We start from the raw sequence: 22,399 nt of genomic DNA on the forward strand, positions 1-22,399 counted from the left end.
AATGAGGAATGCATGGTAGGCCTGTAAATTAGGTTAAAGGGACACAAAGCGTAGAATTAAGAGAGAAAAGGGGTGGGGGGAGGGGGTGACCCCCCAGATTCACGTAACAACACACACATAATGACGAAGAATGGATCAGGTGCCGAGTGAGAAAGGAGGGGGGTCAAGATAACCCAAAGGTGTTATAAAAGAAGCTACACGCTAACAGACGAGAGGATAACGTGGTAAGAGCCATTCGAGTGCTCCACCTGAGAGGACCCTGGACTTCGCTCTACAGACGCAGCGGTGGACTTCGTCTCTGCTCAAGAATGAAGAAAAGAAAGAAGAAAAGAAGAAAGCAGAAGACGGCCCTTTGTGAACAAAGAATAAGGAAAAGAAAGAAGGAAAGAAGAAAGAAGAAAGACGACGAATCCAAGTGAGAAGGAAGAAAGACGAGAAAAGACGAAAGAAGAAGACGGCCCTTTGTGAGCAAAGATTGAAAGACGAAGAACAACCTGTCCTCCCTGCTCAACTTTAACAAGATCAAAGATCGCTGAACAGACGTCGTTTGCCGAGCAGGCAGGAGCGAGGAGGGTCTGGCCAGACCCTCGCCCCTGACAACTCCAACTGGGAGTGGTTCGGGGAGTGGTTCCCCGAACCACTCCCACACTCCGCCCCCTCCACTGAGTTCTGAATGGTTATCCTAATCCTTACGGCTTTATAAGTAATCCAAGCCGTTAATACCAAACCTGGCAATTTACCAAGAGCACGGATCCAAAAGCAGAAGCTACCATAACTGGCGTGACAGGTATGTGCGCCCGGGGCCAGGGCGGCCTCTCAGCCGAGTGCGTGGTTACCGGAGGAACGACAGAGGTAAGGAGTAACAATAGTTAGCAGAGCCAGGCGAGTTCCTCGAAAAAACACCAGTTTGCCAATCTTTTAATAGAGAGCTGAGTCAATAAGTAGCCCTGTATCGGGCCAAGGAAAACCCCCGGATCTAACACCTCTCAAACCTGAAGCGGAAGCAGGTGTTAAAGACACGATTGATGGCATAGTGCAAGCAGGTGTTTCGGTTCCTTGCCATTGACCGTGGAACACACCGATTCTCCCTGTCCCAAAACCTAACACTGATAAATACAGACTGGTTCATGACTGGTTCATGACACCGTTACAGTAGTCCAGTCTGCTGAAGATGAATGCGTGGACAAGTTTTACACATCCTGTTGAGACATAAGTCCTCTAATCATTGATATGTTCTTCAGGTGATAGGAGGCTGATTTTGTAATTGTCTTGATATGGCTGTTCAGGTTGAGGTCTGAATCCATAACTACACCTAGATTTATGGCTTGGTTTGTGGGTTTTAACATCAGTGACTGAAGCTGAGCGGTGATTTTCGTCCTCGGTACCAAAAACAATTACTTCTGTATAAACAGAACACAGGACACAGTGTGTTAACAGACTGCAGAGAGAAACCACATAGTGGTGATTACTGTGTGTCTTTATTAATTATTAGTTACTATTATTAAGTACAGTGATCATGTGAACAGACACAAACTTCTCAAAAGTCTCTCCAGCTGTTAAAACCAACTGACAGCTGATCCAGCTGTGATCAGCTGATCCACCGTCATCAGAAACTGACGTGGATTCAGCAAAGTGTTTTAGCACCTTATCTCTTGGAGGCGTTACATTTTGCGAATTTCTCTTCCGGATTAACCTGCTTCACATAATATATGCTGTATGTACATAGACCGTTTCACTGACTCACCGTGTCAGCGCGGCTCTACTACCTTCTGTGAGTAGCGCTCCGCGGACATTATTTTAAGCCAACTTGAGACGTTATGGCTTCCAGGAAAAGATGCCCAACCGGTGAAAACGGCGAGCAGAACGGACCGCTATCTGAACGCAAGCACCCGAGAGCGGACGGGAAGCGACACGTAGCTGCCTTGGTTCTGGCGAGGGGAGGAAGCAAAGGGATCCCCCTAAAAAACATCAAAATGTTAGCCGGGATCCCGCTCCTCGGGTGGGTGCTCAGGGCTGCTGTGGACTCCGACATGTTCGACAGGTAGATACACTTATTGCAGGATATGATATACATTTTTTTAATTTACAACATGTGATCTGTATAGAGGAAGATACATCTTTTTTTCAAACATTTTGGGATATCGTCATAAAGAGGTAATTTACACTGAAATGATTAACGTACTCAAACGGAATATCCAGCTTGATAATAGTTGGAATGCTGTTAACCAACTATTGTTATCCTGTTTCTTTATTCCACTATTTCTTCCGTCCCCCGTTTCCTCGCAACGCTTCTTCTTCTTCATTTTTTAAGCTACAGAAACCGTTCAACTATCAAAATGTTCAGCTCCTGCAGCTCATCTCTGCTATGACTTTTTCTATTTCTAACCTTTAAACTTTTTGAATTATTAAGCTTTTAGCAACTTTTTTTTGAATGGGATCTCTATGGAGAATATTTACAAATCCTCTTAAACTTCTTCAACTTTCAAATCCTTCAACTTCTTCATACTTTCAGCTGCAGACACCATTTCAACTTTCAAATGTTGAGAATGTTTCAAATGTTTACACTTTATTTACAATGGCCTCATTAAAGGTGACCTACAATGATGGCACACTTTCATTTCCTCAGTGTTTGGGTTTCGACTGACCATGACCAGATCGAGCAGGTGGCAAAATCCTGGGGCGCCCAGGTGCAGCGCAGGAGCCTTGAAGTCTCCAAAGACTCTTCCTCGTCCCTGGAAACCATTCAAGAATTTATGAGGCTCAACCCAGGTATGTCCCCCAACACCAGGATGTGTGCCGAGATGTAGGCGTACAACCTGTTGTGTAACACCAGGCCCGGGCGGTGTAGTAATACCACCACGAACAGCGACAAGGTCCCTCAGAGCTGACACAAAGCAGCTGTGTGATTATAGCGCACGTGAATTTGTTTTTCAGAGATAGATGTGGTGTGCCACATCCAGGCTACCTCCCCGTGTCTCCACCCGTTCCATTTGACGGAGGCCCTGAAGATGATCACGCAGCAGGGCTTTGATTCCGTCTTCTCCGTGGTCAGGAGACACCAGTTCCGCTGGCAGGAGGTCAAGAAAGGATGTAAGCCAACGAAAAGATCCACATTTCTTCAACAGCACTACATTTCATCTGCAAACTCCTGTGGTTGCAAAAAGAAGTCTGATTGTGTAGAAGTCTGTGAGAAGATGACTCTACTTCTCTCTTGATTTATTCCCTCAGTAAACATTGTAAACATGAGTTTATGGTCTCAATCTCTAGTTTCAAGTCTTCTTCAATACAGCATGATGTTCATTTATTACATTATGGTCCATTTAGAGTCACACAGACCATAAAGCAGGGGATGCTTCAGGGGTCAAAGTGTGTTATTTCTTTCTTTATTCACAGTGAAAGTGTTTTGTAAGCAGCACCTCCACAAACATTCTTGTCATTGTGGTGGAAGGGAGTTTCATGTCACGGAGCAACCCGTTGACCCTGGGCATGTTATTCATATGTGGCACGTGACCAACTTGTTATTCAAGTTTTGCATGTTGGATTCACCGCCATACTTCTAAAAGAAAATTGTAGACACAGGTGCGTCGACACACATCAGTAGAAAACAAAGCTATGAATACAATGTAGTCGGCTTGAGTGGTTGAATACATAAAAAGGTCACGCCTAATCAGTAAAACCCAAAAAACCAGAGACGTTGAAGTGAACGATCCGAGAAGTTGTGGTTGTACTGGAAAGGGAAGAAGAAGTTAAAAAAAAAAATATATATATATATATATATATATATATATATATATATATATATATATATATATATATATATATATAAGTAAATGTTGGATCACACTTTTTGCAGCTGTCATTGTATTTATGTTAACATCTGTCGACACAAGTGAAAATTTAAGCTCATCGTATTCTACGAGTTCTCACATCGCTGCAACATAACACATTAACTTCCCCATGTATTGTCGAACTAACCTTTTTTAACCCTTACCCTGCCTCCCTTCTAGCTGGGGAGGTTACCAAGGCGTTCAATCTGGACCCGGCCCGCCGCCCACGCCGTCAGGACTGGCATGGAGAGCTGTGTGAGAACGGCTCGTTTTACATCTACCTCAAAGAGGCCATGGTGAACATGGCACTTGTGCAGGTAACTGACCATGTAACCAATGTTGGATTTAATACCAGTAATACAGGTCCAAATATAACAATGGTAAAAACTGGTTACCTGCTAGGAATGTAGAATCCGTCTCGGTTTAAAGGAGCATTATGTGACATTGAGAGCATTAATTAGCTCACAGTGCTGTTAGCATTGTTAGCTGTGAGCCGCCGGTTTCAGGCGTCGCCATGCTGGGAGCCGTTGAGCGGCAAACAGAATGCTCCCAATCACGTATTACGCATCTTCAATGGAATGACTTTGAAAACGCCACATGACTTGCTTTAACGAAATCTGCTTCGATAATAAAATGAAAAAGTGTCAAATATCTCTTCCGTGAGGCTGTGCGAAAACGCTGTAACTTACCTTCTTCCACAATTTGAGTTAATACGGTTTAATGTTGCACGTTTCTGCTTCGGTCTCTCCAGGGCGGCAAGGTAGCGTACTACGAGATGCTGCCAGAGTTCAGCGTGGACATCGATGTGGACATCGACTGGCCTGTGGCGGAACAGAGGGTTCTCCGGTGAGGGTTAGCAGACTGGACGATGATATTGGCCATCAATGTTTGCGGTGTTCTTTGTAAATAAACGTTGCACACAGCATCTTTCCTGTACAGAAAAGGATTAGTGGTGGAGGGAGGATCAGGAAAAGGGGACGGATATTGTAATTTCACACCCCAGTTATCTTCATACAGTCATGCACATATTTTACAAGGTATACTTGCTATCTCGTCTCTCAGCGAAAAGTCAGACCTGAGGCCATCGTTTCTCTTCCCACTCTTTGTCCAATCCGTGCTTCTTTCTTCAGGTATGGCTACTTCGGTCGGACCACGCCAGAGGTGGTTCGTCTGATGTTCTGCAATGTTTCCGGATGTTTAACGGAGGGAAGGATCTTCCTGTCCAGGTCCGGAGAGGAGATGGTGTCTATTAATACCAGAGACACCACGGGCATCCGCATGCTGCAGAAAGAAGCACTGGAGGTTGGAACTAGTCTGAACTCTAAAAAGCACCAGTGAGTTGGCTTCTGTCTCTGGTAGCGACCTGTCACACTACCTTCTGTCTTGGCTCCACCAGGTTGTGTTGTTGACCTCCCAGCTGGACTCCGTGACCCAGTCGTTGGCTGACAAACTAGCCGAGAGGACGGGCTGCAAGGTGATCTCGGTGGGACAGGAGCCCCTGGATGATCTGAGGCCGATGGTGGAGCAGAGGAAGCTGGGTTGGAAGGATGTGGCGTACATGGGTAAAGCCTTTTTAAGTATTCTTAAAGAATGTAGTGTTGCGCTCTATCCATGACAAACCATGTCGAGATAGCTTAATTGCCACTTCAATCTCAAAGAATATCTCAGCTTGTTTTGTAAATTCATGACTTCATAATGTTGTACATTTGTGACTTTATAATCACACAAATTGCCATGTTCTTTCCTGCACATTTACCACTTTAATCTCAGATAATATCCAGCTTTATTTTCATATCTTCATTACTTAAGTGCTCTGAATATTACCCCTAACCTCCGGCTCTCTAATACATCGCCGTAGCTAAAAATGGTTTAACAATCCAAAAATATTTCAGCAGAAAGCTTAATTTCTTGGATTGCAAACCAGTGCCACCTCGTGGTGTGGATTTATTTTGATCCTCATGCAACAAGCCTGAATTCATAACCGGTCTTTATGGTCACGTGTGATGTTTATTTCTCCGTCTCGCCTCCTCTCAGGTTGCGACACACAGGATATCAGCTGTCTGAACCTGGCGGGTTTAAGTGCAGTGCCCGGAGACGCTCCGGTCCGCGTCATCAACGCTGCAAAGTACACCTGCCACAGTGCCGGGGGAATGGGAGCCGTGAGGGAGTTTGCGGAGCACATTCTCCTGCAAAAAGAAAAAGCAAAGTCGCAGATGGAGCAGCAGCGCATCGACCGCAACAACTTTTAATTCTGAATGTGAGTCAACAGAAAAGGCCTCAGGGTGTAGTTCAGGCACTGTCGGAGCCATCATGTAGTTTTGTTGTTTTATTTTGTCTTTGAGGGTAACGCATGCAGTTCTGACATTGAACAGTGGGGGGCACATTAATTGAAATGTGCATATATGTAAGTGCCTGGTAATGAGGACCAGGTGTGTGTGTGTGGATAGGAAGCTCACAGTTTTTGGGCGCGTTATCGTGTCAAAGTAAGGTATCCTGTATTCTGTTACGGTGACAATATGTATTTAAATAAAAGGATCAACGGATCTAAAGAAAGACAGCGCATTGGACATTGAAATGTTTGTGGAACCCGCGTCCGAACAAGTTAACCCGTTCGCCCCCACCGTGACTTTAATATGTAAAAATGGATATTGTTAAAGTCACTACAGGCACATATAACTAATCAAACATGCACATAATAACATTTCAGTATCTGAGATACAACTCTGATTTTAGAGTTAGAAGTCAAATAATTAACCCTGTTTCCACATCAAGTCTTGCTCTCTTCTTGGCTTCACAAAGTGAGATTGTTATGCATGCTCTTTAGACGTTTTACAACTTCTGCTTCTATACTATTATCTCATCGTCTTTAACCGGCTTTTCTTGTGTTTTAAAACAGGTTTTGGATGTGTTTTATTTGCTTAGAAAGATCTGTAAGCGAGAGAGAGAGAGAAAGCCAGTCTGCAATAATCAATTAGTTAAATCATTGTTTAATCCTCTATTTGTATTCATCCATACACAGGTGGAAAAAGAGACTCTTTCTCGCCACACCCTCGTCTCCTTCAGTCAAAACAGGTTTTTCTATATAACTTTTAAAAAAAACACCAGAACAAAGAAGAAGAAAAGTCTATTAAGATAGTATTCCAAAACCCACAAATGTATTTTACAAAACTGCAGTTTAGCTATTAATATAGCAGTAGTAGTATTGTTATTCTTGTTATTATTATTGTTATTTCTATTAATGTATTAACAACAACAATACTACCACAAATAATAATACTTGTGATATTTTTGATATAGCACAACAACATAACTGAAGCATACAGGAGACTATTAGTTAGCTAATAGTTGAATAATTATGCAATTAATATGAAGCACAATAAACGACTTTATTGAATTATATTTATATTTATTGTGTTGGAAATTTACAACAATACTAACTGTTCGTAGAATAAACAGTGAGTATTAGTAAAATAATAAATAAAGTGTATGAATAAAATAATAATAAAATTACAATGGCTTCTCTCCGGGGAATAGGTGGCGGTAGTGAGCTCCTAAGTAGCAACCACAATTAAAGACCAGAAGAAGAAGTCCAGACTTTCAGCCCAATGCTTCTGTGGTTGTCGTAGTTACTAGAACTAGAACCTCGTGAACGCCCAATTGTTTCGTTTTTTATTACAAGGGTAAAACGTATCTAATTATTCTACGGAGGCTTGTTTTAAGTTTCCATTTCCAGCAAAAAGTTTATTTCTAATAAAGTTTCTTCATCGGCCTTTTTATGTTTTCAGAGAATGTTTGAGAACTTTCAGCCATTTTAAAAATAGAAACAATGATGCCTTCTTAGTTTTCTTACCAAATTTATACGAGTTTGTGTCACATGTTTTTTTTATTTTTACGTTTAGTACACACGTAACCCATAAACAGGCTCCAACGACTGGTATATATATTATCTAACAATATTAAATACATCAAAATAAATTGTTTTGATATAGAAATAAAAAAAGCAGTTGGGCATTCACGAGGACAGCTATGTGTTCTTGACGTGGCGAAACACTGGAACTTCTCTTTCCGGTTTGCCTGGTTGATGTAACGTTCATGTCCCAGCGAACTTGAGACGTAATGGCTTCCAGGAAAAGGTGCCCTGCGGGTGAAAACGGCGAGCAGAACGGACCGCTATCTGAACGCAAGCACCCGAGAGCGGACGGGAAGCGACACGTAGCTGCCTTGGTTCTGGCGAGGGGAGGAAGCAAAGGGATCCCCCTAAAAAACATCAAAATGTTAGCCGGGATCCCGCTCCTCGGGTGGGTGCTCAGGGCTGCTGTGGACTCCGACATGTTCGACAGGTAGATACACTTATTGCAGGATATGATATTGACACAATGTACTTTAAACACTGCACATGACTTATATGCGTATTTATTTGTTCTCACATGGCCCTGATTCACTTTGCATTATGGCCTCATTAAGATTATCCTTAGTACACAAACTACTCCATATTTGTTCAGCTAATCTGTTTACCAATTGTTTTTTTCTGCTTTATGTCATTGTGATTTAATTTTTTTGTTATGGAATGTTATTTGGACAAAATAAGCTTTTTATTTAACGAGGATTTAAGGTTGATGATGGAGTAATTTTCACCTTTGTTTGACATTTCATGAACCGAATGATTATTTGAGATAGATTCATGTTGTTTTCCTTCTCCACTTTATTTTATAATGTCCTCATTGAAGCGACCTACACTAACTGTTGCATCTTAAATGATAAACTTTACAAGAAAATAGTTTGCGTTAAACCTTTTATTTTCCTTCACGTCTTAAATTAATCTGTAGAAGAAAAAGATTAAAGATTAGAAGGAAAACACGAGTTAGACAGATAATACGTGTTGAAGTAAACGCATATGAAGAGATTATTACAATGATGGCACACTTTCATTTCCTCAGTGTTTGGGTTTCGACTGACCATGACCAGATCGAGCAGGTGGCAAAATCCTGGGGCGCCCAGGTGCAGCGCAGGAGCCTTGAAGTCTCCAAAGACTCTTCCTCGTCCCTGGAAACCATTCAAGAGTTTATGAGGCTCAACCCAGGTATGTCCCCCAACACCAGGATGTGTGCCAGGATGTAGGCGTACAACCTGATGTGTCACACCAGGCCCGGGCGGTGTAGTAATACCACCACGAACAGCGACAAGGTCCCTCAGAGCTGACACAAAGCAGCTGTGTGATTATAGCGCACGTGAATTTGTTTTTCAGAGATAGATGTGGTGTGCAACATCCAGGCTACCTCCCCGTGTCTCCACCCATTCCATTTGACGGAGGCCCTGAAGATGATCACGCAGCAGGGCTTTGATTCCGTCTTCTCCGTGGTCAGGAGACACCAGTTCCGCTGGCAGGAGGTCAAGAAAGGATGTAAGCCAACGAAAAGATCCACATTTCTTCAACAGCACTACATTTCATCTGCAAACTCCTGTGGTTGCAAAAAGAAGTCTGATTGTGTAGAAGTCTGTGAGAAGATGACTCTACTTCTCTCTTGATTTATTACCTCAGTAAACATTGTAAACATGAGTTTATGTCTCAATCTCTAGTTTCAAGTCTTCAATACAGCATGATGTTCATTTAGTACATTATGCTCCATTTAGAGTCACACAGACCATAAAGCAGGGGATGCTTTAGGGGTCAAAGTGTGTTATTTCTTTCTTTATTCACAGTGACAGTGTTTTGGAAGCAGCACCTCCACAAACATTCTTGTCATTGTGGTGGAAGGGAGTTTCATGTCATTCATATGTGGCACGTGACCAACTTGTTATTCAAGTTTTGCTTGTTGGATTCACCGTCATACTTCTAAACTAAAATTGTAGACGCAGGAGCGTCGACACACATCAGTAGAAAACAAAGCTATGAATACAATGTAGTCGGCTTGAATGGTTGAATACATGAAAAGGTCACTCCTAATCAGTAAAACCCAAAAAACCAGCGACGTTGAAGTGGACGATTCGAGAAGTTGTGGTTGTACTGGAAAGGGAAGAAGAAGTTAAAAAAAAAAAAATATATATATATATATATATAAGTAAATGTTGGATTACAATTTTTGCAGCTGTCATTGTATTTATGTTAACATCTGTCGACACAAGTGAAAATTTAAACTCATCGTATTCTACGAGTTCTGACATCGCTGCAACATAACACATTAACTTCCCCATGTATTGTCGAACTAACCTTTTTTAACCCTTACCCTGCCTCCCTTCTAGCTGGGGAGGTTACCAAGGCGTTCAATCTGGACCCGGCCCGCCGTCCACGCCGTCAGGACTGGCATGGAGAGCTGTGTGAGAACGGCTCGTTTTACTTCACCGTGAGAGACTCCTTAGTGAATGAGGGACTTCTGCAGGTAACTGACGTGACCGATGTTGACGAGGATTTAATACCAGTAATACACGTCTAAGCTATTTCCCGACTATGACTTGCTTTAACGAATTCTGTTTTGGTTGTAAAATGAAAAATTGTCAAATATCTCTTCCGTGAGGCTGTGTCCAAAATTTGATTTAATACAACTTTGTTGTGTTTTTGCTTGAACGGGTTTATGTTGTATTTTTCTGCTTCGGTCTCTCCAGGGCGGCAAGGTAGCGTACTACGAGATGCTGCCAGAGTTCAGCGTGGACATCGATGTGGACATCGACTGGCCTGTGGCGGAACAGAGGGTTCTCCGGTGAGACGCACTTTAGGGTTGGGAGATCGGACGATGATGTCGGCCATCAATGTTTGGGTTGTTTTTTTTTTGTGATTTTTGTCTTTTGACAAGTTGATGGTCTGCCTCTTTGAGAATTCAACTCTCTAAATAACTACCCTCTTAAGCGCGACTCACAAATTATAGAAACTATAAAAAAAAACAAATGCACACAGCGTCTTTACTGTGCAGGAAATGATTCGTGGTGGAGGGAGGATCAGGAAAAGTATTGTCATTTTTTGTTTTGCTGAAGCAAAGATTGTCTTTGTTTTTCAGAGAGAGCAGGAGATAGACTTTCAAGATTTATTTTGAATTTCAGCTTTCAGTTGTGAGATTTATTATGTAAAACAAAATCAAATAAAAAATGACAACTGAAACTGAACTCCGGGGATGACCGTACTCCACACCCCAGTTATCTTCATACAGTCCCTCATTTTTTGTTTGCTAATTTATGCTCTTGCATATATTTTACAAGGTATACTTGCTATCTCGTCTCTCAGCGAAAAGTCAGACCTGAGTCCATCGTTTCTCTTCCCACTCTTTGTCCAATCCGTGCTTCTTTCTTCAGGTATGGCTACTTCGGTCGGACCACGCCAGAGGTGGTTCGTCTGATGTTCTGCAAGGTTTCCGGATGTTTAACGGAAGGAAAGATCTTCCTGTACAAGTCCGGAGAGGAGATGGTGTCTATTAATACCAGAGACACCACGGGCATCCGCATGCTGCAGAAAGAAGCACTGGAGGTTGGAACTAGTCTGAACTCTAAAAAGCACCAGTGAGTTGGCTTCTGTCTCTGGTAGCGACCTGTCACACTACCTTCTGTCTTGGCTCCACCAGGTTGTGTTGTTGACGTCCCAGCTGGACTCCGTGACCCAGTCGTTGGCTGACAAACTAGCCGAGAGGACGGGCTGCAAGGTGGTCTCGGTGGGACAGGAGCCCCTGGATGATCTGAGGCCGATGGTGGAGCAGAGGAAGCTGGGTTGGAAGGATGTGGCGTACATGGGTAAAGCCTTTTTAAGTATTCTTAAAGAATGTAGTGTTGCGCTCTATCCATGACAAACCATGTCGAGATTAATCAGTTCATCAAAACTCACTCCCAACCATTGAGATTATTGTCGTATATTGTTCATTTAATCCGCACACACACCAAAGTCAGAAAAGCTCTTTCACAAGATACCGGTTTATTTTTTTATCTTCTGCAAGTCTGCTAAAAGCGACAGGGCCATTGAAGGTAAAACAAAAATAATTACGGGGCCGGGGAAGCGGGGTAATATTCTGAGAAAAACAACTTCCTCTCGCTCAGAGGTTATCCATACTATGATGACACTATTTTTGGAGCAACGAAATGCAGACGTCTGGAGTTACCACTCAGATTTTGTTTTAGTTTTCTCGTAAATTTGCCACTTTAATCTGAAAGAATATCTGAGATTTTTTTGTAAATGTACGACTTCATAATATTGTACATTTGTAACTTTATAAACTTCCAAATTGGCACGTTTTTATGGTAAATGAGTGACTTTATAATCTTCCAAATTAGAAAGTTTTCATGCTAAATTTGTGACTTTATAGTCTTCCAAATTAGCAGGTTTTTTCATGTACGGTATATTTACCATTTTAATCTCAGATAATATCCAAGTTTATTTTCATATCTTCATTACTTAAGTGCTCTGAATATTACCCCTAACCTCCGGCTCTCTAATACATCGTCATCGCTAAAAATGGTTTAGTAATCCAAAAATATTTCAGCAGAAAGCTTAATTTCTTGGATTGCAAATATAAACCAGTGCCACCTCGTGGTGTGGATTTATTTTGATCCTCATGCAACAAGCCTGAATTCATAATCGGTCTTTATGGTCACGTGTGATGTTTATTTCTCCGTCTCGCCTCCTCTCAGGTTGCGACACACAGGATATCAGCTGTCTGAACCTGGCGGGTTTAAGTGCAGTGCCCGGAGACGCTCCGGTGGTCGTCATCAACGCTGCAAAGTACACCTGCCACAGTGCCGGGGGAATGGGAGCCGTGAGGGAGTTTGCGGAGCACATTCTCCTGCAAAAAGAAAAAGAAAAGTCGCAGATGGAGCAGCAGCGCATCGACCGCAACAACTTTTAATTCTGAATGTGAGTCGACAGAAAAGGCCTCAGGGTGTAGTTCAGGCACACATAACTAATCAAGTCTCTCTTCTCTGCTCCTAAAAGTGAGATTAATGTGCATGCTCTTCAGAAGTTTTACGAAAATTAAGGATTGTTGGTCGTACTGCGAATATTATGACAGAATCTGAAGTTATCCAAACCTTTTACAGATTGTACCTGGAACTTGAGTTCTTACAGGTACAAGCTTTTTTTCTTTTTTTTGTAAATCTACCAAATTAGTTCCCCATAATATTTTAAGATATGACGTTATGAAACTATATTATTATTGTAAAGATTTATTAGAGATACAGTTGTTATAGAGTATAGATACCAAAATATGAAGTTCAATGTTCTTATATATATATCGCGTTTTCTGTGCTCTTTCTATATGTTGACATTAAATCTTGGCCTTTTTCCCCCACAGGCCCTGAAAGCAATAGTTGGTGAGAGGGACTTGTTAATTGTTAGATTGGCCCCTCGTCCAGGCCACTGATAATTTAGTGCAGCAGGGTTTCGCCTCCCGAGGGTAGTGGGAGTCTGAAGTAAACTTTAACCTCACCGTTACAGGAAATTTAACCTTTTCTTTCTGCTGCATGTACTACTGAACATTTTTCTTTTTAGCGGTTGTACAAATTCAATAAAGTAATCCATGAATATGAGTCTATCTATATTATTAATCTCGTATCTTATTGGGCAAATACTCCAGGAAAATGTGACTTACTTCAACTGGGTTTTCAATTGTTTTTCATGAATCAATGAACAGTTTAAGCTTTAAAATGTCAAAAATATCCGTCAGTTTCCTCTGAAGCTGAATATAGAAATAATGAACAGTCACTGCAAGAATAATACCATTGTTTTTAATACATGATAAGCAAATCAATTCAAATACAAACGTCTCACCTGACTTCACAGTCGGACAACAAGAGAACATTTAAGAGTATATCCAAAAAATGTGAACAGTTTTGCGGCGCAACTAAAAGCAAAAAGCAGAAACTCTGAATTCCAGGTGTTGTTCTGTCACTCTGTCCAGTTTACCGGAGTGATAATTAGCGGCCCGTCGTTCTTCCCAGATTTGTTGGTACAGGGGCTGAAGAACGGGAAGATGCATTCACTGAAAGTGTCATTGAAAGTGTAGATGTGAATTTTAACATCAACATTGTAGAAAGACACCTGCAGAGCCGAGAGGACAGTATTAAAACACTTCACTTGGCAGAAGACAGAATGCGTCAACGTTAAATGCGTTTCTCTTTCTGCACCTGTCCTTTCTCAAAGTCCACAAATATCCCAATCCTCTGTGGTCGGAGGTTCAGATGGACGTCTGTGGAGGGTTCACTGCGAAAGGCGTACTTCTTCCTGAGGATAGTCGATCACCAGCAAAGCAAAGGCGAGGAAAAAGACAATGAAATGAAAGGAAAAGCAGGAGAAAGTAGAGTGTTAAAACCATTTTCTCTAACCCACTGCCTTATTATTCACCATTATCGTATCTATATCGATCTTTCTACAATATTCTCATGGATTTTATTCCAAGATGTATTTATTTTGAATGAAGATAAACTGAAGGATGCTGGGAAGATTAAAGCTGCATTAGTTAACCTTTTGGCCACTTGAGGGCAGCAGAAGAAACCTCCACAGTGACACAGATCATAGGTTGGATCCAAGAAGTGGACGTCGGCACTGTGAAGTCACCTGCTGGTTTTTTGGACTGCGGGTTCTCACTTCTATACAACGGAACCGTTTCCAACCCCCTGATTGCCATTAGAGAGAACGCAGGTTCATCGCACTTAAACACTGGCTCCACTCTTCAGACCCGGAGTTTGCCGCCTGATACGGAGGTTATCGCTAACGTGTGAGCAAATAGTTGCTTAATTACACATCCAGCAGTTACGGAACAAGATTAGCATTCATTTGGAGTCATGATTCCACCAACGTCTGAGGGAAATATGTGGCTCTTTAGCTGCTAAATGCTGTACTATGTTCACCAGCTATCTACTTTGTCTATTTACCGTTTGGTGCTGGACAGGTAGTGCACAGTGAGGGTTTTCTTTTGCTGGAAACAAGGCTGATGAGAGTGGAGTTGTTGGTAATAAACTGGTGACTGACAAGACCCACCTGTCTCTCAGACTGAGGAACCAGTATCCGTTGCTCGGGGTAACTTCAATCTTCCCCTTCCTGTTGATTGATTGTCTGGCTACTCCAAGATCCCAGTCCGTCTTCCCGCCCACCTCCACCTGATCACAGGAAGGAGGACATTAATACCAAACACAGAGATATAAAAGGCTGGCAGGACATGGGTGTAAATATTTGACTGCAAAATTGTTATTTTGTGATCGCAACATAACAAACTCATTTTTATGTGATCCAATAATTACTTCTATCATCACATCACAGCTGTCTGACATTGTGTTCGCTTGACAAAACTGCTTTCTCCTAATCGTAACATTTTTGACGGATGGGGGGGGGGGGGGGGGGGAGATACGACAAGCAAAAACATTGTTTTCTTTCTTTATACACAAGTTTTAGATTTTAGTCTATTTGGCTTCCATGACATGTCCTCTTTCAGACTGGTGGAAAGAAAACATCCAAAATACACATTTAACATCTGTAGATTTCTCCTAAATTCACCAAATGTTAGCATTAGAAAACACCTAGCTTACATATTTAAACAGAAAATTCCAGAAAATAAGAATTATATAAGAAATCAAGTGGAGAAATGACACGGTGGTATCCATTGGTTCCATTTTGACCCTGTTCACCTGCAGTGTCTCCCCTTAAATCCACATCATCTCTGCCTTTCAGCAGAAACACAACTGCAAATAATGAGCATTTCTGTGTTTATGTTTGCTAGCAGCCACACGGGGAGGCTTTCTGCACCCAATAATGCTCTCACCTCCCAGTAGTGTCTCCCAGAGGAGATGGCCTCCCTCCCGATCACACAGACGACTCTGTCAAACCTCTCTGGGTTGTCTGGAAGCGGCTGGTGTCGATCTCCACACCTCACCTGCAGGAACACAGAAACTTTATCAATGCCCAACTTCATAGGCACGACAGAATTACTGGTACAGAAGACGCCTGTTTTCTATATCATTTTTTAACTAATTATTCTTGTAATATAAGTCTAAGTGATTTTAGCAAACATGGAAAAAAGGCAACTGAATAGATCATTTAGACAACCAAAAATCAATAAGATACCAAGATTTTAGTCAGATTTAGACACATTTTCAAGATTGTAAAGACATTTCTTGTGGGTTTGTGATTGCAGGATTGAAATTCATGAATGCAATGCTCTTGATCGTTCGTTGGCCTATAATGTAACTGTTTAACAGGCGTCTCACACTCTTCAAGTCCTCCGACAGAATCAGTCTGGCATGAGCAGTGTGGCCGTCCAGCGTCACGTCCACTGTGTTGAAGGAAGAAGAAAACTGTGAATAAACTTCATTTATGTAATCGTGTCTGCGAGACGTGTCCACGATGCTGCTTTGTACCTGCATACTCCTCAACCCTCCTCATCCCTGCAGAAAAACAGGACAAAATGTAGTTCAAATAAACGTACAATGCGCTGTATAGATTCATATGATTAGCCTGTTTAAGGTGGACAATACTGTGTATGTTTAACTTCTTAAGGTAGGATGGACAGAGTGGTTTGTATTTGAAAAACTTTAAGGTGGATGACCAATATCATCCACTGGTTTGTGTACTGTATAAGCCTTCATGTTGAACCTATTTAAGGTGGAGCGGGGGTGGACACTCACTGGGCTGATATCGGACCGGACTGGGCTCCAGTACCGAGGCAGGAAAACCTGGAGAGGAACAATTAAGGAGCTGAACTTACTGAACTCCACCACCAGAAAGCAGTATTTCCATTTCTTTTGACTCTGTAATACTGACCGGCTTCTCAACGTTTCCACAGATTCAATGCTTCAGAGTAAAACCTGACTATCTTCATTGCTTTTTTATCTTTGGAGTCACGCCTTGTGTTCTGCATTCATCCCACCTGTCTCTGCGATTATCAACAGCTCTTCCTGGAACCTCTCCACCACAGCTGCCAGCGACCTGTAGATGGTCCCTGTTCCCAGGTCAGAGTTCACCGACACCTCAGACCAGTCTTTGGCAGGTGGAGGACTGGAGAGGATGGGGAACGTCTGGAACAAACAAAAGCATTTCAAATCACCCACAGAGGTTTGCTATGAGTCAGTATATCCTCATTAGATCCTCGCCAACCTTGACACAATGCATGTAGTCATCTGATTGGGCGAGCTCGGCGAGGGCGCTTTCCCGCCGCCGCAGTTCTTCAACCTCCAGCTCCAGCCGTCGTACCACGGCGTCGGCCTGGTGCGTGGCCGCTCTCCGGCTCATCTCCATCACCTCCATCAGCTCTGCCTGGGAGCGCTCGATGGCCGACACCAGCTCAGAAAACAGGCAAACGCTGCCCGCCGTCTGTCGCTCCACCGCCAACTGAGGAGAAAACGAGTCTGTGATTTCAAACACCTTTGTTAGGCTTCAAACGATCGGGAACACCCTGAAATCTCAAGGTGTTTCACACACAGGGTAAAAACAAGTACAGTACAACGTTGAGACTAAACTATACACTTAATGAAAGAACCATGCGATTATACGGGTTGAAATAGGATGGATAGAATTTGAAACAATATTTCAAGACCAAAGTTTAAAAAGCAATTAAACCTAGAGACAACATTTAGATACCCAAATGTTGTGAATGCAAAAATTAATCTGCATAGAGCCCACAAAATCTCTCAAATAAAGGGATTAGGAAGCTGACAAATGTAAACGTAATTTACGTAAAACATCGTGAATTTGGCCGGAGCTCCAAAACTTCAGGTAAAACCATGAAAAGTTAGAAATACACTTAAATCTTTACATAAACACAGAACAGGTGGGATGAAACCCTGAAACTTTAGCAAAAAAAACAAGTCAAAGCTGATAAAGTGATGACAGGAGGATTTACAGGTTTTGCCACACAGCTCGGGTATCGACAGGAATGTCTTTGTTTCACCTCCAGCTCAGTCGCTGACAGTTTGATCTCCTCGATCTTCCTGATTCTCCGTCTGATCATCCCCTGCACCTCCTGCTCCGACGCACTCAGCTGGTCCTGCACACACACAGAAAATACATTTAGCAAGCAGAGTTAATAAAAACAGGTGTGCGATGTGGATTCACTTTTAGTAACCGCACAGTACAAACAGACATCTGGGATTTGATTGAATTAAATTAGGAAGAAAATATCAAGACACTAAAGTAGTAAACGTCCAAAAGTCTGTGTTATTCACTGCAAACGTCATCCTGGTTTTCCCACCTTGGTTTCCATCCACTCGGCTTTCAGAGTCACAGTGTCGTGATCGTGATGGTCCTCGGTCTCGCATTGAGGACAGATACATACTCCATCAGTCCTACAGTAAATCTGAAATCAGTGACAGAGTGTTGCAACATCAAACCTTAAATCTGTCATGAAAACATCAACCGCTGCATGTTTTCGACCTCTCTTCTTGTTCCTCGATAAGCACGATTGACTTTCTTTGAAAGCCTGAAAATCAATGACAGGTGGAATGACAGGTGGTTCATAATGTAGGTAAAGGTACTGTACCACTATTCCTCTGTGGTGGATCTCACAGACGGGGAGCCTCGAGCTCGTTGCAGCCCCACTCACGGTGAACCTTCTCCGGCCTGTGGAGTAAGGGGGCAGCGGAGGAGGAGGTCCGGAGGGGTTCGTCAGGGCGCTCGAACTGTCGTTTGGTACCGAAGAAGCCAGCGAGGTTGTGCATGGCGGCGTCAGGATGGACACACCTTCCATGGTAGAAGATACAGGAATTAAGAGATAAAATCAAGGAAGCTGTGTACCTTTTTTATTTTACTGACCTTCCTGAATACTTTAACTATTTATTTTGCAATGTTGGTCGGTCAGCCCCCGGGGCAACTCCCTCAAGCTGTCAGAGCTATGTTACCATGGAGACCAGGAGAGCAACACTGACTGATTCATATCTAAAATGAACTAAAACCCTTGTAGGCTAACACCTAATTCACCTGTCTTACCTTGGGTCTCACAGGGCATCGTCGGTGATAGTTGCAGTGGAGGTCGAGGCAGCTTCTTCTTCAATTCGTCAATGAAATCATCAGGTATGCCTCCTCCTCCTCCTCCTCCTCCTCTTCCCCCTCTCTTGTCTTTCCCCCCTGCTGTCATGGATCTGAACTGATCGGTAATCTCTCGCAGCGTCCTGTTGATCTGGAGCTCTGGTCGCTTCTGGAAGGTCTTCTTACACAGAGGACACTGGCAAACCTGGGATGGATGGATGGATGGATGGATGGATGGATGGATGGATGGATGGATGGATGGATGGATGGATGGATGGATGGATGGATGGATGGATGGATGGATGGATGGATGGATGGATGGATGGATGGATGGATGGATGGATGGATGGATGGATGGATGGATGGATGGATGGATGGATGGATGGATGGATGGATGGATGGATGGATGGATGGATGGATGGATGGATGGATGGATGGATGGATGGATGGATGGATGGATGGATGGATGGATGGATGGATGGATGGATGGATGGATGGATGGATGGATGGATGGATGGATGGATGGATGGATGGATGGATGGATGGATGGATGGATGGATGGATGGATGGATGGATGGATGGATGGATGGATGGATGGATGGATGGATGGATGGATGGATGGATGGATGGATGGATGGATGGATGGATGGATGGATGGATGGATGGATGGATGGATGGATGGATGGATGGATGGATGGATGGATGGATGGATGGATGGATGGATGGATGGATGGATGGATGGATGGATGGATGGATGGATGGATGGATGGATGGATGGATGGATGGATGGATGGATGGATGGATGGATGGATGGATGGATGGATGGATGGATGGATGGATGGATGGATGGATGGATGGATGGATGAGAGGAGAGGAAAACACAAAGACAACGCACACAAGAACGACAACGGACGAAACAAAAGAAGGGAGGAAGAAGAAGAAGGTACAAACTCAGACGGAGGAATGAAAGTAAGGAACACAATGGGTGAGGAAGACAGAAGGACAGATGGAAGATAAATAAATATAACCTTCATACATATCTTAAATGACTTCCATGTGTCACACACTCACGGACCTTAGAGCCGTCCCAGTATCTGCTGATGCAGGCCATGCAGAAGCTGTGTCCGCACGGCGTGGACGAAGGGTTGGTGAAGACATCGAGGCAGATCGAGCACAGGAACTGCTCGTCTGACAGAAAGCTTCCACATAAGGACATCCTGCGGACAGCGGGAGAGTAATACACAGTCGAATCAATGCAGACCAGTCAGACAGAAGTCAGAACAAAAGCAAGTTGGGTTTTCAGAAAGGCCCTTTGAAGAAACAATCTTTGATAGAGTTTTAAATATGGCTTCCCCTTGTTACCGTCATCCCCTGCTGTTGGCCTTAAGAAGCTGAAGACTAAGTTCCTCGGCACTTCATCACCTTTTCTCCATTGGAAGGGCATCTAAGGACACTTTTGCTGCCGTTTGTTCGAACATGGAGGTAACAAGGGGGGAGCATTGCAGCGAAACTTCCCTCAAGCATTAACCTCTGGACGAGCGTCACACTTTGTGCCACACTACTGGTAAGGCTTGCACAGACAATCTGTTTGTCCGGCAGTTTTGGTAACGTGACAGCTGTTTGATCCTTTAGGTGGAAACGGTTACATAACAAGCAGTTTATCTATTGTAATGTGGAACAAGCAATGCAATCAAAGCAATGTTAAAACGTAGAGAAATGTGTGTTTTACATTAAAAGGAAGGCAGAGGGAAAGCTTCAATTCTGAGAGATAAATGGAGACATTATGCACCACAAACACAAATCACCTGCGTCATAAATCAGATTAGGACGGTCAAAAGACTTTAGGAATGAAGTGGGGCAAGATTCTGCCCTGCTTCTTCACATTCAGTAGATAAAAACACTCACATACTCCTTTTAATTAATGTTCCAGTGACACTTTTCTTTTGTACTGGAAGCATTTTATTTTAAGTTTAATCATATGAGGAGACACATTTTAAATACCTATGTTGGAGTAATAATTAATTGTAAAAGCAGACAATGATGCGGGGTTGTTTTATCCATCTGGTTTAAGCCCGCTGGATCATTCTGTTGGATTATTTCCACGGTGCTGAGTAGTAGCGGCCCAGATGCTCGGTTAGTGGCTGGGTTCATTCTCAGTGACGGCTGAAACAATACAGATAAAACCGTCCTCCTCTCTTCCTCTACCATCATGTGGCACCTACAAAAAGTACGCCATACTGGAGTGAACACATCTGGAGTTCATTTTTCAAAAAGCACAAAAGCAGGCTGCATTCACAAAGATGGAACAATCCATACGCAATAGGGGTGATTAAATAACCATAAAAGTGTGTTATAAGCTATTTTGACGTCAAAATGTCGGTCTTAGATTAACATGACTGACTTTAACACAAACCAGCCTCAAACATGACTTCTGCGGTACTTAACAAAAGTTTCCTCGTGATAGAGGAAAACCACATGGCACATTCCCAAACCACCTTGCCTCGAAGCCCTTCTGTATCATCGCAACTTGTAGCTTTGCGCTTCATGACCTTTAAGGAAGTTGGTTTGCAGCAAACACGTCACAAAGAAAAAGCAACCCGCTGTTAAAAGACGACACCACGCACAACATAAACGTCAGTACATTCCCGCCAACTGACTACAAGCAAAAATTACAGCCAAGAGGTTATTCGATTCAAGAACAAATTATTTGACTGAAGTACATGTGTAAACACAGTATGTTGGTACAGACTCTTACTTTGAACGGTGTTCTAAAAACAACACTTTCTCTCACTGTTTAATCTCTCACACTCTTGACTTTGTGGTTTCCCACCTTTCTCCAAAAGATTCTACGGGAAATTTATATTCTTTTTCCAAGAGAATCAGATCGGTTTCCGTCCCTTGTGAATAAACGCTGTTTCTTGAGCTATAAGCATTAAACGTGAAATCAAAGAGTAAACGTTGCTACCTTTCCTGCTGGTCTGTCTGATTTCAAAATGGATCCAAAACACTCCAGAAACTCTTTTTCCCGTGGCCGTTGTTTCTTGATCTTTACAGGTCGTATCTTGATCGCTCACAACGTCACTTACAAAGTGAGATTCCTTCTCACACTGTGACAAATAAAAAGGTGTGTGTGTGTGAGGGAAAGGAAAGCAACACCACGCCCATTCACCTGTATTGTAGTGTCACGGGCTGTCCCTAGGGTGGGGCAGTGCAAAAGAGAGCGTAAAACAGGCACAATCAGACCGTATCAACAAAAATAAAGGTTTTATTGGTCCATCCCACTGGCAGTTCCTTTAACTCCAAAATCACACCTCAAACAAAAAAGTCCATGAATAAACATAAAGCGTCTCCTGTCCCCTTGTGATGCCACACTATGTTTGGCAGGTAAATGTGGCAGGACCGGTTATTGGTACAAGTTTCTGCCCTCAACCTTATTTCGCCCAATCAGATGACTTCCCAAGCATATTTGGTGAGTTGGGAGATCATTGTTTTTTTATGCAAAATCTTAATCTGCAACGTAACTAAAACCAATTAAATCTATTTGAGTAAATACTACAATATTTATCTCTGAAACGTAGCACAACATATGCTAGTATACATTCGCATAAAAGTAAATACTCAAGAACAAGTACCTGATAATTACACTTCA

General features: G+C 42.7%; 3 protein-coding genes across 6 annotated transcripts; 2 read left to right on the plus strand and 1 right to left on the minus strand.

The window, feature by feature from the left end:
* Positions 1 to 1,748: 1,748 nt before the first annotated feature.
* Positions 1,749 to 6,374, plus strand: LOC306796276 (N-acylneuraminate cytidylyltransferase-like). Its single transcript, XM_079295128.1, has 8 exons — positions 1,749 to 2,041; positions 2,627 to 2,769; positions 2,935 to 3,090; positions 4,008 to 4,144; positions 4,579 to 4,673; positions 4,958 to 5,129; positions 5,224 to 5,389; positions 5,862 to 6,374. The coding sequence occupies exons 1-8, from the start codon at positions 1,818 to 1,820 to the stop codon at positions 6,074 to 6,076; spliced, it is 1,308 nt and encodes a 435-aa protein (XP_079151254.1). The 5' UTR covers positions 1,749 to 1,817; the 3' UTR covers positions 6,077 to 6,374.
* A 1,532-nt stretch (positions 6,375 to 7,906) lies between these two features.
* LOC306796300 (N-acylneuraminate cytidylyltransferase-like) lies at positions 7,907 to 13,325 on the plus strand. 2 transcript variants are annotated; one of them, XM_079295159.1, is made up of 9 exons: positions 7,907 to 8,167; positions 8,765 to 8,907; positions 9,073 to 9,228; positions 10,068 to 10,204; positions 10,428 to 10,522; positions 11,109 to 11,280; positions 11,375 to 11,540; positions 12,432 to 12,654; positions 13,091 to 13,325. In XM_079295159.1, exons 1-8 carry the CDS (start codon positions 7,944 to 7,946, stop codon positions 12,644 to 12,646), a joined length of 1,308 nt encoding a protein of 435 aa, XP_079151285.1. In that variant the 5' UTR covers positions 7,907 to 7,943; the 3' UTR covers positions 12,647 to 12,654; positions 13,091 to 13,325. The 2 variants fall into 2 exon arrangements, with proteins under 2 accessions (XP_079151285.1, XP_079151284.1); XM_079295158.1 differs by having other exon boundaries at positions 12,432 to 13,325.
* Positions 13,326 to 13,605: 280 nt separating this feature from the next.
* Positions 13,606 to 22,003, minus strand: LOC306796421 (E3 ubiquitin-protein ligase TRIM21). 3 transcript variants are annotated; one of them, XM_079295324.1, is made up of 15 exons: positions 21,920 to 22,003; positions 19,826 to 19,967; positions 18,712 to 18,955; positions 18,266 to 18,465; positions 17,978 to 18,082; positions 17,678 to 17,773; positions 16,885 to 17,118; positions 16,658 to 16,805; positions 16,416 to 16,463; positions 16,149 to 16,175; positions 15,999 to 16,063; positions 15,554 to 15,664; positions 14,776 to 14,894; positions 13,923 to 14,019; positions 13,606 to 13,836 (listed from the first exon to the last, which is right to left on the minus strand). In XM_079295324.1, the coding sequence occupies exons 2-15, from the start codon at positions 19,964 to 19,966 to the stop codon at positions 13,684 to 13,686; spliced, it is 1,788 nt and encodes a 595-aa protein (XP_079151450.1). In that variant the 5' UTR covers position 19,967; positions 21,920 to 22,003; the 3' UTR covers positions 13,606 to 13,683. The 3 variants fall into 3 exon arrangements, 2 of the variants coding, with proteins under 2 accessions (XP_079151450.1, XP_079151449.1); XM_079295323.1 differs by lacking the exon at positions 21,920 to 22,003 and adding an exon at positions 21,716 to 21,844; XR_013773053.1 differs by lacking the exon at positions 21,920 to 22,003 and adding an exon at positions 21,716 to 21,844 and having other exon boundaries at positions 13,632 to 13,753; positions 13,837 to 14,019.
* Between the last annotated feature and the right edge of the window lie 396 nt (positions 22,004 to 22,399).

This window comes from Melanostigma gelatinosum (assembly GCF_949748355.1).
Source record: "Melanostigma gelatinosum genome assembly, chromosome: 23".
In the NCBI taxonomy this organism is placed as follows: Eukaryota; Metazoa; Chordata; class Actinopteri; order Perciformes; family Zoarcidae; genus Melanostigma; species Melanostigma gelatinosum.

What these genes read in the sequence shown, in the direction of transcription:
- LOC306796276 (XM_079295128.1), top strand. Translation starts at nt 1,818, where the DNA reads ATGGCTTCCAGGAAAAGATGCCCAACCGGTGAAAACGGCGAGCAGAAC. An exon ending in GCAGGAGGTCAAGAAAGGAT is followed by an intron (nt 3,091 to 4,007) that starts GTAAGCCAACGA and finishes CCTCCCTTCTAG; the next exon opens with CTGGGGAGGTTACCAAGGCG. An exon ending in TGAACATGGCACTTGTGCAG is followed by an intron (nt 4,145 to 4,578) that starts GTAACTGACCAT and finishes CGGTCTCTCCAG; the next exon opens with GGCGGCAAGGTAGCGTACTA.
- LOC306796421 (XM_079295324.1), bottom strand. Translation starts at nt 19,966, where the DNA reads ATGTCCTTATGTGGAAGCTTTCTGTCAGACGAGCAGTTCCTGTGCTCG. An exon ending in GATACTGGGACGGCTCTAAG is followed by an intron (nt 18,956 to 19,825) that starts GTCCGTGAGTGT and finishes CATCCATCCCAG; the next exon opens with GTTTGCCAGTGTCCTCTGTG. An exon ending in TGGACTTTGAGAAAGGACAG is followed by an intron (nt 13,837 to 13,922) that starts GTGCAGAAAGAG and finishes TCGGCTCTGCAG; the next exon opens with GTGTCTTTCTACAATGTTGA.
- LOC306796300 (XM_079295158.1), top strand. Translation starts at nt 7,944, where the DNA reads ATGGCTTCCAGGAAAAGGTGCCCTGCGGGTGAAAACGGCGAGCAGAAC. An exon ending in GCGGAACAGAGGGTTCTCCG is followed by an intron (nt 10,523 to 11,108) that starts GTGAGACGCACT and finishes TTCTTTCTTCAG; the next exon opens with GTATGGCTACTTCGGTCGGA. An exon ending in GAAGGATGTGGCGTACATGG is followed by an intron (nt 11,541 to 12,431) that starts GTAAAGCCTTTT and finishes GCCTCCTCTCAG; the next exon opens with GTTGCGACACACAGGATATC.